Source organism: Peromyscus maniculatus, chromosome 5 (assembly GCF_049852395.1).
Source record: "Peromyscus maniculatus bairdii isolate BWxNUB_F1_BW_parent chromosome 5, HU_Pman_BW_mat_3.1, whole genome shotgun sequence".
In the NCBI taxonomy this organism is placed as follows: domain Eukaryota; kingdom Metazoa; phylum Chordata; class Mammalia; order Rodentia; family Cricetidae; genus Peromyscus; species Peromyscus maniculatus.
In genome coordinates, this window is record NC_134856.1 from 40,051,688 (window position 1) to 40,064,950 (window position 13,263).

General features: G+C 44.7%; 1 protein-coding gene across 1 annotated transcript; it reads left to right on the forward strand.

Moving 5' to 3' along the window:
• LOC143273156 (uncharacterized) lies at positions 1 to 6,843 on the forward strand. Its single transcript, XM_076571535.1, has 2 exons — positions 1 to 421; positions 4,035 to 6,843. The coding sequence occupies exons 1-2, from the start codon at positions 380 to 382 to the stop codon at positions 4,599 to 4,601; spliced, it is 609 nt and encodes a 202-aa protein (XP_076427650.1). The 5' UTR covers positions 1 to 379; the 3' UTR covers positions 4,602 to 6,843.
• Positions 6,844 to 13,263: the final 6,420 nt, after the last annotated feature.

Genomic DNA, 13,263 nt, shown 5'->3' on the forward strand with positions numbered 1-13,263 from the left:
AGGTTGCTCTAGACTGGGTTGTTGAAAGCCCTTCCGACGCCTGAGGCAGAGGCAGTGGTATTCTGGGACCAGGAGCTGTGGCCACAGCTTGGCCGTTCTGGAGCTCCTGGTTGGTGGTCACTTGCTCATCGGCCGGTTCTACAGTATTTTGGCAGTCATTCTTGGGTATTTAGTCCAGAGTCTATTTCTTCAACTTTCCGTAATAAATTAGCAAGAGAAAAGTATCTGTCAACTGTAACTCAGAAAAAAACAAATCAATCAAACTTTGTTGAGGGCTACTGAGATGGCTAGGTGAAAAAGGTATCTTCCACCAAGACTGATGACCTGAGTTTGATCCCTCAGACCCATCGAGTAGCAGGAGAGAACCAACTCTTGAAAGATGTCCTCTGACCTCCACACCCATACCACATCCATACGCAAAGTAAGTAAACAAATAGTTTTTAAAAAATTCACTGAAGGCTTGGGGATACAGGACATAATCGTATTTCAGGAAAGAAAAAAATTATCTTTATTTACTTGTGTCTGCATGTGCCACGGCCCATGTGTGGAGGGAGGTCAGAAGACAACCTTCAGGAGTGAGTTCTTTCTTGCCGCCATGTCTGTAATAGTGACGGAACCCAGATGTCTACCCTGGCAGTGCTCCTCCTACTGAGACATCTCACCAGCCTTTCAAGAAAGAAGATTTAGGGGCTGGAGAGATGGCTCAGAGGTTAAGAGCACTGACTGTTCTTCCAGAGGTCCTGAGTTCAATTCCCAGCAACCACATGGTGGCTCACAACCATCTGTAATGAGATCTGGCGCCCTCTTCTGGCCTGCAGTCATAGGTGCTGTATACATAATAAATAAATAAATCTTAAAAAAGGAAAGAAAGAAAGATTTAAATTGACTACTACACGGGGTCATGCTAAGTAATCATTAGATTATTAATGTCTCATAGAACTTTCTTTAATGAATTGAAAAAAAAATTTTAGAGACGGTCTTGCCATGTGGCTCTGGTTGGCCTGGAACTCATTATGTTGTTATGTAGCCCAGGCTGTCCTCAAACCTCAGCCTCAAGAATGCTGGGGTTACTGGCATATGGCACCATGCCCGGCTGTTGATGATGGCATTTCTTTCTTTCTTTCTTTTTTTTTTTTTTTTTAATTTTGGTAATTTTCTTTTTTCTTTTTTTCTATTATCAGCTTGATACAGTACAAATTCTTATCCTAATAGTGAAATGTTTCACTGAAGCTTGCCCAGTGATTGAGTAAAACCAAAACTTAATTTACATCCTAAGGTGTGTGTCCCCCCCCCCCCCGTCCCCCCCCCCCCCCGTCCCCCCGTCCCCGTCCCCCCCCCCCCCCCCCCCCCCCCCCCCCCCGCCATGTAGCCTCCCTGGTTCTGTGGATTGCAGTCTTGATTGTTCTTTGCTTTATATCTAGTATCCACTAATGAGTGAGTACATACCATGTTTGTTCTTCTGGGTCTGGGTTACCTCACTCAGGATGATATTTCCTAGTTCCATCCATTTACTTGCAAATTTCATGCTGTCATTGTTTTTCTCTGCTGAGTAGTACTCCATTCTGTATATGTATCACATTTTCTTAATCCATTCTTCAGTTGATGGCATCTAGGTTGTTTCCAGGTTCTGGCTATTAGGAATAATGCTGCTATGAACATAGCTGAGCATCTATCTTTGTGGTATGATTGAGCATTCCTTGGGTATATGCCCAAGAATGGTATGGCTGGGTCTTGAGGTAGATCGATTCCCAATTTTCTGAGAAACCGGATGGCATTTCTTTTTATTTTAATTATGTATTTGTGTGTGTGTGTGTGTGTGTGTGTGTGTGTGTGTGTGTGTGTAGGTGTTTTGCCTATATGTGTGTCTCTGCACCATGTGCATACAGCGCTTGCAGGACCAGAAGCCGGTGTCAGATCCCCTGGAACTAGAGTTACAGATAGTATGGGTTCTAGGAGCTCAACCCAGGGCCTCTGGTAGAGCATTCAGTGCTCTACCAGCTGAGCCCTCTCTCCAGCCTCTTCATGGTGGGTTTTCAACACTATACTGCAAGTCCTAGCTAATGAAAAAAACAGTAAAAGGAAGTATAAAGTACACAGATCAAGAAGGAAGAAATCAAACTGTTTGTGTTTCCAGATGTCATAATTATCTATGTATAACATTTGAAAGAACCGAAGAAGATTCACTCCAGTAGTCAGCAATTATAGCAAAATCATAGGAGGGAGATTCTGTGTTCCTGGGTAAGGAAAACTCAGTACTGAGCTCAGGAATTGGAGTTCAGTGACAGAGCATCTGTCTAGCATGCCACAGCCCTGGGTTCGATCCTAAAAAAAAAATAACAAAAAAGACTTATTGTAGGTTCTACCCAACATGTTCCAAAGAATGCCAATCAGAAGTTATTTTCAAAATATTGACAAACCAACTCTAACTCATTTTTTATTATTTATTTTATTTTTGAGATAGCATGTCATGTAGCTTAGATTGTCCTTAAACTCAATATGCAGCCAAGGCTAGCCTTGAACTTCTGATCTTCCTGCTTCCACCTCCCAAGTATGTACCACCATTCCTGGCTTGATTCCAAAATTTATTTGGAAAGACAAAGATCAGCATAATGAACACACTACTGAAGGAGGAGAACACACTGGAAGGCTGGCATTACCAACTTTAAGACATGCTATAAAGTTACAGTATTCAAGGTATAGTGACAGAATAGACAGGTTGATGGAATAGAGACCCAGAAACAGACACACAGCAATACAGTCAAATTATCTTTGACAAAGCAATAGAGACAACATAATGTAGGAAAGGTAGCATTTTCAACAAATAGTACCCAACACACCCAATATCCACGTGCAGCAGAATGAGTTTATACACAGACCTTAGACAAAATTAACTCAAAATGATTCACAGATTTACAGGTAAAATGTAAAATTAAAATACCCTAAATAGCCAGGCAGTGGTGGTGCATGCCTTTAATCCCAGCACTCAGTAGGCAGAGACAGGCAGATCTCATGAGTTCAAGGCCAGGACAGGCACAAAACTACACAGAGAAATCCTGCCTCAAAAAAACAAAAATAAATAAATAAATATAAGAAATAAAAATAAATAAATAAATAATGATCTATGAGAAAATCTAGATGACACTGGCAATGTTACCTTAGATACAACACTAAAGGAAAAATTTCCTTAAAAAGTGAATATACAGATGGCCCGACTTGAATTTTTTTTTTTTAATTTACACTGGTGCAAAAGCAATACCCATTAGATATCGTGTAATAAACTGTTCGACTCTTGATCTCTTCCTTGATGGTATCATACAATACTATATCGTCTCACGATGTTGGGCGGTGGCAGCTAGCCCTGCCTCCCGGTTAGCCACACAACCATGAAGGGACTAGCAGAGCTCTGGATTGCTCTGCTGTGGTGTTTGGTAGGATGGGAGAACAAGGGGAATGTAAAAAAGTCCGTTGCTGACTAGGCATAGTGGCTACATCACATGTAATCCTAGCCCTTGGGAGGCTGAGGCGGGAGGATTAAAAATAAATAGCCTTGAAGTCTTCCATCCTGAACCCACCTCATAAATGCTGAGATTACAGAGGCGGGTGCAGTGCACGCACTCACTTCCCATTCCTCCCAGGTCCACCCTCCCACCCTTGAGCCCTTCCCTCTCCAAAAGTAAAAAGTAAAATAAGTTAAACAAAACAAAACAAAACAAAAACACCAAGTCCAATTTGTGTTGCCCATATACTCCTTTGAGCCTGGGCAGACTCCCAGTGGCCAGCCCCTTAGGGATAACTGAGTCTTTCCACTCCCCCCTCCCGAGACAAAAGCCATCAACTGTGAAGAGCTACACTTCAGCGTCTATATCACAGTTTTTAAGTCTTCAATAGCTTCATGTCTGGACTGTTTCTCTTTTCTGGGGGGGGGCAGACGGGGGAGGCAGATGGGGGAGGTTGGCACAGAAGCCTTCAATGTCTTCCCAGTTATGAGTCTGCAGTCATCAACACCACTGTAAAAGATGCATCTCTGCCCACAGAAGCCTGCGACAACAAGGATCATGGGCATCAACGTGGTTTCAGGCAGCCGTTCAGATCACGGACATCAACACGGTTTCCAGTGGGACATCACATGGTTTCGTGTGGCAGCATGGATCACGGACATCAACATGGTTTCCAGCAGCAGCATGGATCACTGCAGTCTTTTGAGACTTAACCCAGAAAATGAACCATTCTTCATCCCAGATAGCTTGTTGGTGCTCAAAGTCAGGGTGATGGTGTGGTTGGGCAGAGTGTCTGGGGGGCAGGACCTGCCCGTGCTCGCTGGATGCCCTGCCAGTATTCCTGGCGTGACCATTGCGTTTGCAGCCAATGAGTGGCCCCGTGCTCTCCAGGCCCAGCGCTGTGAGTACCAAGGGTTAGCAGCAGCCGCCGCCGCAGCAGCAGCGGCTTCATGCTGTGGGCCAGGCCTGTTGGCCAAGCAGCTGCATTGTCCTAGCAGGGCAGGCGTCAACAGGGCAAGGTGGCCTGAGCCTCCTGGTGGCTCTGAGACCTGCCACACAGGCTCCTTTGCCAGCAGCGGCTCTTCTCCCATCTCTGGGCTTTAGGCACCATGGAGGAGCTGCCTCTCTAACACTCTTCTTCCTTTTCATTTCCTCTTTAACTATTTGTTCAACTCAGCTTCTCAACCACTGGATGGTTCAAGCTGTGGGCAAGTCTGTAGGGCATTTCCTTGATGTTGGAGGGCCGAGCTCACTACGGGCAGTTTCATCCTCTGAGCGGGTGGTCTTCACTCTGCAGAGACTCCTCTGGGTGCAACAGTTGATTACATTCTCACACCAGGTTGTCATGGTGACAGGAGTCTAGTCACATGGTGTCTGCACCCAGTGTCACAAGCTCCCTGGGATTTTCTGTAGCTCCACCTAATCACACCTCGTTTCCGAGATCCTCCACCACACTTGCTTAGCGGTGATACCAGAGACCGTACTGGCTCTCTGTATATTATTTTTTAAAGGGTGGATACATGCCATTGTACATTTGTCAAAACCCACAGAAAGTGCACCAACAAGCCAGGCATGGTAATGCACAACCAAAGGACTAGGAGTTCCTGGTCAATCTTGGCTATATATCGAGTTGTATGCTAGCCTGGGCTACATGAATCCCTATCTCAAAAAACAGGAACAAAAAGAAGGCAGAACCCTAAGAGTAACCGTAACACAAACTGTGGTTTTGGGGTGATAATGATTTGTAAATCTAGGCTCACTAGTTGTAGCAGATGTATTACTCTAACGTGGGTATTGATCGTGGGGGGTGGGTTCTGAATGCAGAGGAGTCTATACTGTCTGCTTAGTTTTATGTGACCTAAAATTGCTCCTAAAAATAAAATAAAGGAAAATGAATGGGAAAGGCAGGCACGAGGAACATAGCTTTATGCAGGGTACTTGTCCATTGTGTGAAGCCCAAAGTTCAATCCCAAGAACCATAAAACAAGTCTCTTTAAAAGAGAAAAATTGCTGGTCAGTGGTGGCGCACGCCTTTAAATCCCAGCACTTGGGAGGCAGAGCCAGGAGGATCTCAGTGAGTTTGAGGCTAGCCTGGTCTACAGAGCGAGTTCCAGGACAGCCAGAACTGTTACACAGAGAAATCCTATCTTGAAAAAACAAAAAAACAAAATGGTCAAAGAGAGAGAGAGAGAAATTATTTTTGTAAATTTCTTTCTTCCCTGAGAACTATTACAATGATTCTGGAAAATAAATGAATAAATAAATAAATAAATAAATAAATAAATAAATAAATAGAGAAGAACAAAAGACAAGGCCTGTGGTGTATTAATGCTTTTTAGTTCTGAGTGCCAAGGTGTGCTGGTAGCTGTTCAACAAACAGCTCTCAGAGACCGCTGAGGAGAGCTGCGTAGCCTGTTAGTACGGTATAAATACATCCACCATGAATGACTTTCAGGAGAGAGACGATGCTCGCTCGGCACGGACATGAGCAAAACTGACTGACTCTTCCCCGCATAAACTTATCTACCGGACGAGGCTGGTCAGATCTCTACACAAACAAAACACTGACTTCTAGTCTCCAGGACTCACTCAGGCTCTGCCTGTGGCCCACTGCGTTCCAGGACAGCTGACTGGGCTAGCAGAGCAGAAACCGTAGAGGAGATGCCCTTAATAGCTTCTGACTCAGGCAGCCTGAAGAAAAAAGGAATTCTTTTGCAAGCTTAGGCATTCCAGAAGCAGAGCAAAAGTGGAGTTGTGCATATTAATTAGGCTTTAAATGGCTGGAAGAGAGCGGGAGGGATGCGTATTTCAGGACTTGGAAGATTTGCTGGGCGTGGAGGCACATGCATAGAATCCCAGAACTTGTAAAATGCAAGAGGATCAGGAATTTGAGGCCAGCCGAGGCTACAAGAGGCCCTGCCTCAAAACCAAACCAAACCAAAATCTACATGCGGTGGTGCAAGCCTGGAGAGACAGAAGTAGCATGACAGCTACAAGTTCAAGACCAGCCTGATTTATCCAGCAAGTTCTAAACCGGCCAGTCAGGGATCCTTAGTGAGACCTTGTCTCAAAAAACAAAAAACAGCCGGGCAGTCTTTAATCCCAGCACTCAGGATGCAGAAGCAGGTGGATCTCTGAGTTCAAGGCCAGTCTGGTCTACAGAGTGAGTTCTATAGACAGAGAAAGCCTGTCTTGAAACACCCCTTCCCCCTAAAAAAATATGTAAAAGCAAGAGAGAGCTGGGTGTGGAGGGACAGGCCTCTGATTCAAGCACTCAGGAGGCAGAGGCAAGCAGGTTTCTCTGAGTTCAAGGCCAGCCTGGTCTATATAATGACTGTCAGGCCAGCCAGAGCTACATAGTGAGACCCTATAATGACTGTCAGGCCAGCCAGAGCTACATAGTGAGACCCTAAAAGCAGACAAGTACAAGCTCTGAGTCAAATTCTGGCCTGGGTGATCTCAATATTTTACTTTTCTGCATCTCAAATTCCTTATCTGTATCTGGAGACACTGTACAAGCTTTGACAGAGTTTTCAAAGCAGCTGGCCATGTCTAGCTCATAGTAGGAATAATGGTTAATCTCCACTGTGAATTTGAGTTGATTAGGAGTTACCTAAGAGACACTCCTCTAGGGAGTGTCTATGAAGGCATCTCAGGGGGGGTTAACCGAGAAGGGAACATTCACCCTGCATGCTGACAGCACCACCCCATGGGCTGGCGTCAGATGAGCACCAGCATTCACTCACCTGTTTCCTGGCTGTAGACACAACATGAGAAGTCACCCCATGCTCTGACTGCCATGCCTGGCTTGGCATCATGAGCTATCCCCTCAATCCACAAGGTAAGAGAAGCCTTTTTCCTTGAGTTGCTTTTGGGAGGCATTCTGTCATACAAACAGTAGCTGATACAGCAGGTAGCCCATTTACCACAGCAGATGTTACTGCTCCTCATGGGCCAACACATCAATGTACTGCAACAACATCCTCACAAAGGACATTCTTTGCTTTCTCTCTCTCTCTCTCTCTTTTTTTTCCCATGATAAATCTAACAGACTTGGGAGATTTATATGGTATTTGATACCATTTGTAGAATAAGTGGTTAGAAAGACATCTTTTTTTTTTTTTTTTTTTTTTTTTGGTTTTTCGAGACAGGGTTTCTCTGTGTAGCTTTGCGCCTTTCCTGGGACTCACTTGGTAGTCCAGGATGGCCTCGAACTCACAGAGATCCACCTGGCTCTGCCTCCCGAGTGCTGGGATTAAAGGCGTGCGCCACCACCACCCGGCTAGAAAGACATCTTTTGTTACTTCCCAAGTGGGATTGAGTCCAAGTCCACTAAGATCCTAAAATCCATGGATGCTCAAGTCTCACATAAACTGGCAGAGTGTGTGCATGTAATACGCACACATCTTCCTGTGCACATCCTTCTTGGAAGAGGGAAAGAAACGGGCACTGTGAGAAGTAAATAAAGAGAATCAAACCTTCGTCTGCAACACTCTAGTCTTCAGTGAGGTCTAGTCCTTTCCTAGTCAAAAGTTAGTAATATAAGAAAAATAACGGCAGGATTTTTTTTTTTTTTTTTTTTGAGACAGGGTTTCTTTATCTGGCTGTCCTGGACTAGCTTTGTAGACCAGGGTGGCCTCTAACTCACAAAGACCCACCTACCTCTGTCTCCCGAGTGTTGGGATTAAAGGCATGCGGCACCACTGGCCCCCACAATGGCAGGATTTTAAAGAGGGTAATTTATTATGAAACAATACAAATGATTATAAATGTGTTATATAATGGGTTTTTGTTTTATCTTGCTTTGTGTTTTGTTTTTCCATGTTGGTTGAGTTGAGACCACAAGAGGACATTAATCCTGGAGCTATCATTGAACAGCCCTGGGAACCTTCTGGAACACAAACATTCACAAAGAGTGCACATTGCAGTCAAGCACCTCTTCTACCATGGGCCTGCCACTTTCATGAGATGACAAGAATAAATCGAAATGATAAATCATAAAGGCTCCACAGACCTTCCTTCCCACACAGCTAACCAATGGGCAGCAGAAAGGAAGCTGGGAAAAAAGGCAGAGGTGTCCAAGTTCAGCTTTATTCTAGACCTTCTCTTGCCCTCTCCCCCCACACAGCTGTTCCCTATGAATGGACTTGGCTCTGTTGCCTCCACACCAGAATGGATTGTCCGCACTCACTTGAGAAGAGGAACTCATTTTTCCTGAACTGATGCTGTCTCCACACGAATTCAGACTTAGGAAGGAGCTGTCTAGCCTTTGATAAACATTCAAGATGCATATGTGACCAAAGACAGCGGGTTTCCTTCTGTCCTCCTGGTATCTCTTTTATCTCACTAGACCTGCTAGGGCTTTGGTTCACAGTTGTGGTGAGTGGTAGCTGGGAGTGTGCCCTTTCTTCCTGCCCAGATTCACAAACAACAGGGTGTTTCCCGTAACCTGAAGTCCCAGGTGCTTGGAAACATTGCCAAATACTTTTTCCAACTTAAAAAAAAAAATGCAATTGTATCTACTAATTTCAGATTATGACATGCATTCACATAATTTAAAACTTCAGAAAATATAGAGCATAAAATGATATTTGTTCCCCCATTCCCAGCTCTCTTCCCCAGTTCTGGTAGTTTCTAGGCTATCTTTTCTGAGATAGGGATTTAAACACACTTAAAAATAACTTTAAAAAAATTATAAGGGCTGGCTGGAGAGATAGCTCAGTGGTTAAGAGCACTGACCTCTCTTCAAGAAGACCGGGGTTCAATTCCCAGCACCCACACGGTGGCTCACAAGCACCTGTAATGAGATCTGTTGCTTCCCCTGGCCTGCAAGGACACATATGGACAGAACACTGTATACATAAAAAATAATAAATAAATGATTAAAAATAAAAAAATAAAAAATAAATTGAAAAAATGAATAATAAATAAGAACAAGCTCGTCAAGCCTGATCACCTGCGTTTGATCCCTGGGACCCACTTGGATGGTGAAAACTGACTGTAAGTTGTCCTCTGACCACTTACATGCATGTTCACCCCCCCAATAAATAAACAAATGTAATAAAATGAATAAAAACCATTTATATTTATGTCTTCTACTTTTTTTTTTTTGAGAAAGGGTAGCCCTGGCTGTCCTGGAACTCACTCTGTAGCCCAGGCTGGCCTCAAACTCACAGACATCCACCTGTCCCTGCCTCCTAAGTGCTGGGATTTAAAGGCGTGCACCACCATGCCCAATGTTATTCTTCTACTTTTTATCCTTTTGTTTTATGTTAATAACACTCTATTATATGGAAATAGTTTCCTTTCTCTCTCTCCCCCCTTCCACTATAGGAAAAATACTTTTTGAAGAACAAGTTCTTAAATGTTTATTTGGTGATTCAGGGACTTGTCTTAAGACCTAAGGGAATGCTTAGTGTTAAGTGTTTTGAAGCCTCCTCCTAATCCCCACCTGGCTACTGTCTGTGTAGGGCTGGGATTGGTGTGTCCTCCCTTCTTCCTCCCAGATAGATTTCCACTTCAAAGCAAACAATCAACAGCTCTTCCAGGGGTCGGAGAGAAGGCTCTATGGTTCCTATGGTTTGGAGAGTTTCCTGACCTTTCAGAGGGCGAGAGTTCAGTTCCTAGCATACAAGTTGCGTGGCTCATAGCAGTTGTGTGACAGAACTTTTCCTGGGGAGACATAAGACACACACATATCTACTCACCTCCGTAGGGAGGCCACAACAGGCCAAAGTGGATATAGGAATATGGTAAGGGGTTATTTAGAGAAGCAGAAGTGACTGCAAGGCAGTTGCATCACCGAAACCCAGCCCAGCCTGGGTGACAGTTCAGAGGCTGGGAACCTGGAGCACACTGCACAGTCTTCCAAGTAAGAGACTCCGTCTAAACCTCTTTCCAGGCGGCTGCTTAGTGTCCGAATCTTCCTTGCAGTTCTCCAGCAGCTCTTACTGCTTACTGTGGGAGGGCAGCGACTGGTGAATCTGGCCAGTTTCAGGAACTTCCTCAAGCTATTTTGATTTGTTTACTTTCCTGCTTAAGGAGCTTCCCTGCAGGATAGAATGTTTCAATCTCAGAGGAAACAGCTACATTACAGCTAACTAAGACTTGAGCTCCAGGGGGTCTGACTCCTTTAGGTACCAACATACATGTGCTCACATATACACATGTGCTTAGACACAGATATGTACACATATACGTAAATAAAAATAAACCTTGAAAACATTTTACAGCTCAGGGTTGGAGAGATGGCTCAGCCGTTGAGAGAACATGCCCCTTGGGCAAGCGTTGTGGCCCATACCTTTAATCCTAGTACTTTTGAAGGTAGAGGCAGATGGCGCTCTGTGAGTTTAAGGTGGACCAGCCAGAGCTACCAAGTGAGACCCTGTCTTAAAAACAAAAAACAAACAAGTCCTCCTAATATTTCCCCCAAAAGAGAGGACATGCTTCTCTTAGGATCTAAATTGGGGTCCTAGCATCCACATCAGGTGGCTTACAACCAACCGCCTGTAACTCCAAATCCAGGGATGTTTGATGCCTTGTGGCTTCTGTGCATGGGAGTACAGATGCCCACTGAGGGGCAATACATACAATTAAAAAAATAAAAATGAATCTTTCATTTGTTTTTGTTTTGCAAGACAGAATTTCTCTATGTAGCCTTGGCTGGCCTGAAACTAGCTCTGTAGACCAGGCTGGCCTCAGACTCACAGAGATCCACCTGCCTTTGCCTCCCGAGTGCAAGTGCTGGGATTAAAGGCGTGCACCACCATGGCCCGGCAAAATTAATCTTAACAAACACAACAAAACCAAAAAAAGCCAAACAAACAAAAACCCCACAACTTTTCTGGTGAGGATGGTGGCCACAAAGTGGGGGGGATTTGAGGGAACTTTGGTAAATCCCCGAGTCCAATCCAGCCTCCACTCACACTAATAACAAAGAATAAAACCTGGGAAGGAGAGGCCTGGGGGATGAGGAGAAAGATGAATTTTTTCCCCTCTAGCTTCTAAGAGAGTTTTGCAAACAATCGAAGTAATTAAAAGTTCTCAGAAGTAGCCGCTGGTGCCCTTTTCACCGAGGCGATGAGGGCCAAGCATGATATATTAAAAGAGAGGGAGCTGCTCCATTGAAGTTAAAAATAACCTCTGTCACATGGCTGATTTGTTGGAATGCAGCAATAAAGGACTGTGGGCAGAGGGAGGGCTCCACGCAGCTGGGCAGTCTGTATCAGACCGCGCACATCCTGGGGACTGTTTGTGTTAGCAAGGAGAAGAAAGAAACACTCTCCCAGCTGACTTAGGGCATCTAGAACACACACACACACACACACACACACACACACACACACACACACACACACACACACGAGGCAGGAAGAAGGGAGAGTGAGTTCAAGTTCAGAGCTGTGACCTTTGGGCTTATCAGACAATGAGTGGGTGAGAACTGGTCACCTGTGCTCCCTGGATGCTGATTCACTGAACAAGAAAGGCCTTGCAGTTTCCCTGCCTTTGAATCCATTTCAAAGGAAGATATGGCCCCAAGGAAACCTTTGATCCCGAATCCCTGGGAAAACCGATCTAGGGTGTCTTGAGAGAAAAAGAGCTCAGCCAATGCCTGTCATGCTTGGAGACACTGGAGACTGAAAATTTGTTTCTCAGCCTGGAGGATTGAACTTAAGGCCTGTGTGTGCTTCTCAAGCACTCCTGAGCCATAGCCTTGGCCCTCTTTTCACTTTTTATTCTGAGACAGGGTCTTGAAATATTGTCTTCTACCCCAGACAGGACCGGAACTTGCATTTCTCCTCTCTCAGCCCTCCTAAATGAAAAGAGTTGAGGGGGCTGGAGAGACGGCTTACCTGTTCAGAGCACTGACTGCTCTTCCAGAGGACCCAAGTTCAGTTCCCAGCACCCACGTGGCAGCCCATAACTGTTTGGAACTCCAGTTCCGGGGGACCTGACATTTTCATGCAGGCAAAAACATCAATGCACATAAAATAAAACTAAAATAAATTATAAAGAAAATATTGAAATAGTAAAGTGCTTGCCCAGCAAGTGCAAAATTCTGTGTTTCCTCTCTGATTCATAAACTTGGTGTGGTGGAGCATTCCAGCAGCAGGATGAGAAATTCAAGGTTATCCTTGGCATCACAGTGAGTTTGAGGCCAGCCTGGGGTACAAGAGACCTTGTACCTGATGCAGGCTGGCACCAAGGGTTGACAAGTAAAGACACTTGCCACCAAGCCTGAAGACTTGGGTGGGATCCCTAGAACCCATGTGGTTAAAGAGGAAGACTCACTTCTGCAAGTTGTTCTTTGGCCTGCACACAAGCCTTGGTGCAAATAGGAGAACACACCCACAAATGAATGTAATGAAAATAAATAAAAGGTTAGTAGCTGTCTTACACATATTTATGCACCATCTGACATCAAATCTGTAGCTTTTTTTTTTCCCATTAATTTGCACAAAAACCCTATTTAGAGCAGGGCAGCATGCCTTTAATCCCAGGCAGATCTCTGTGGGTTCCAGGCCAGCCTGATCTACAGAGTGAGATCCAGGACAGGCACCAAAACTACACAGAGAAACTCTGTCTCACCCCCCCCCCCCCAAAAAAAAAAACCCTATTTAGTTTAAGTGGGATTCTGTCTTCCCCTCCCACCTCCAACAATGGTTCACTATATATAAAGAAGGAGGCCAACCGAAGGTTAGGATAACCTCTCCGTTCTCAGGTAGGACAAACATCTTCCACAGCATTTCCTGCATTCTACCACACC

Bases quoted from the DNA above. Each gene is read 5' to 3' on its own strand.
- LOC143273156 (XM_076571535.1), top strand. From the start codon at position 380: ATGTCCTCTGACCTCCACACCCATACCACATCCATACGCAAA. The intron at 422-4,034 runs GTAAGTAAACAA...CTCTGCCCACAG, and splicing joins ATACCACATCCATACGCAAA to AAGCCTGCGACAACAAGGAT.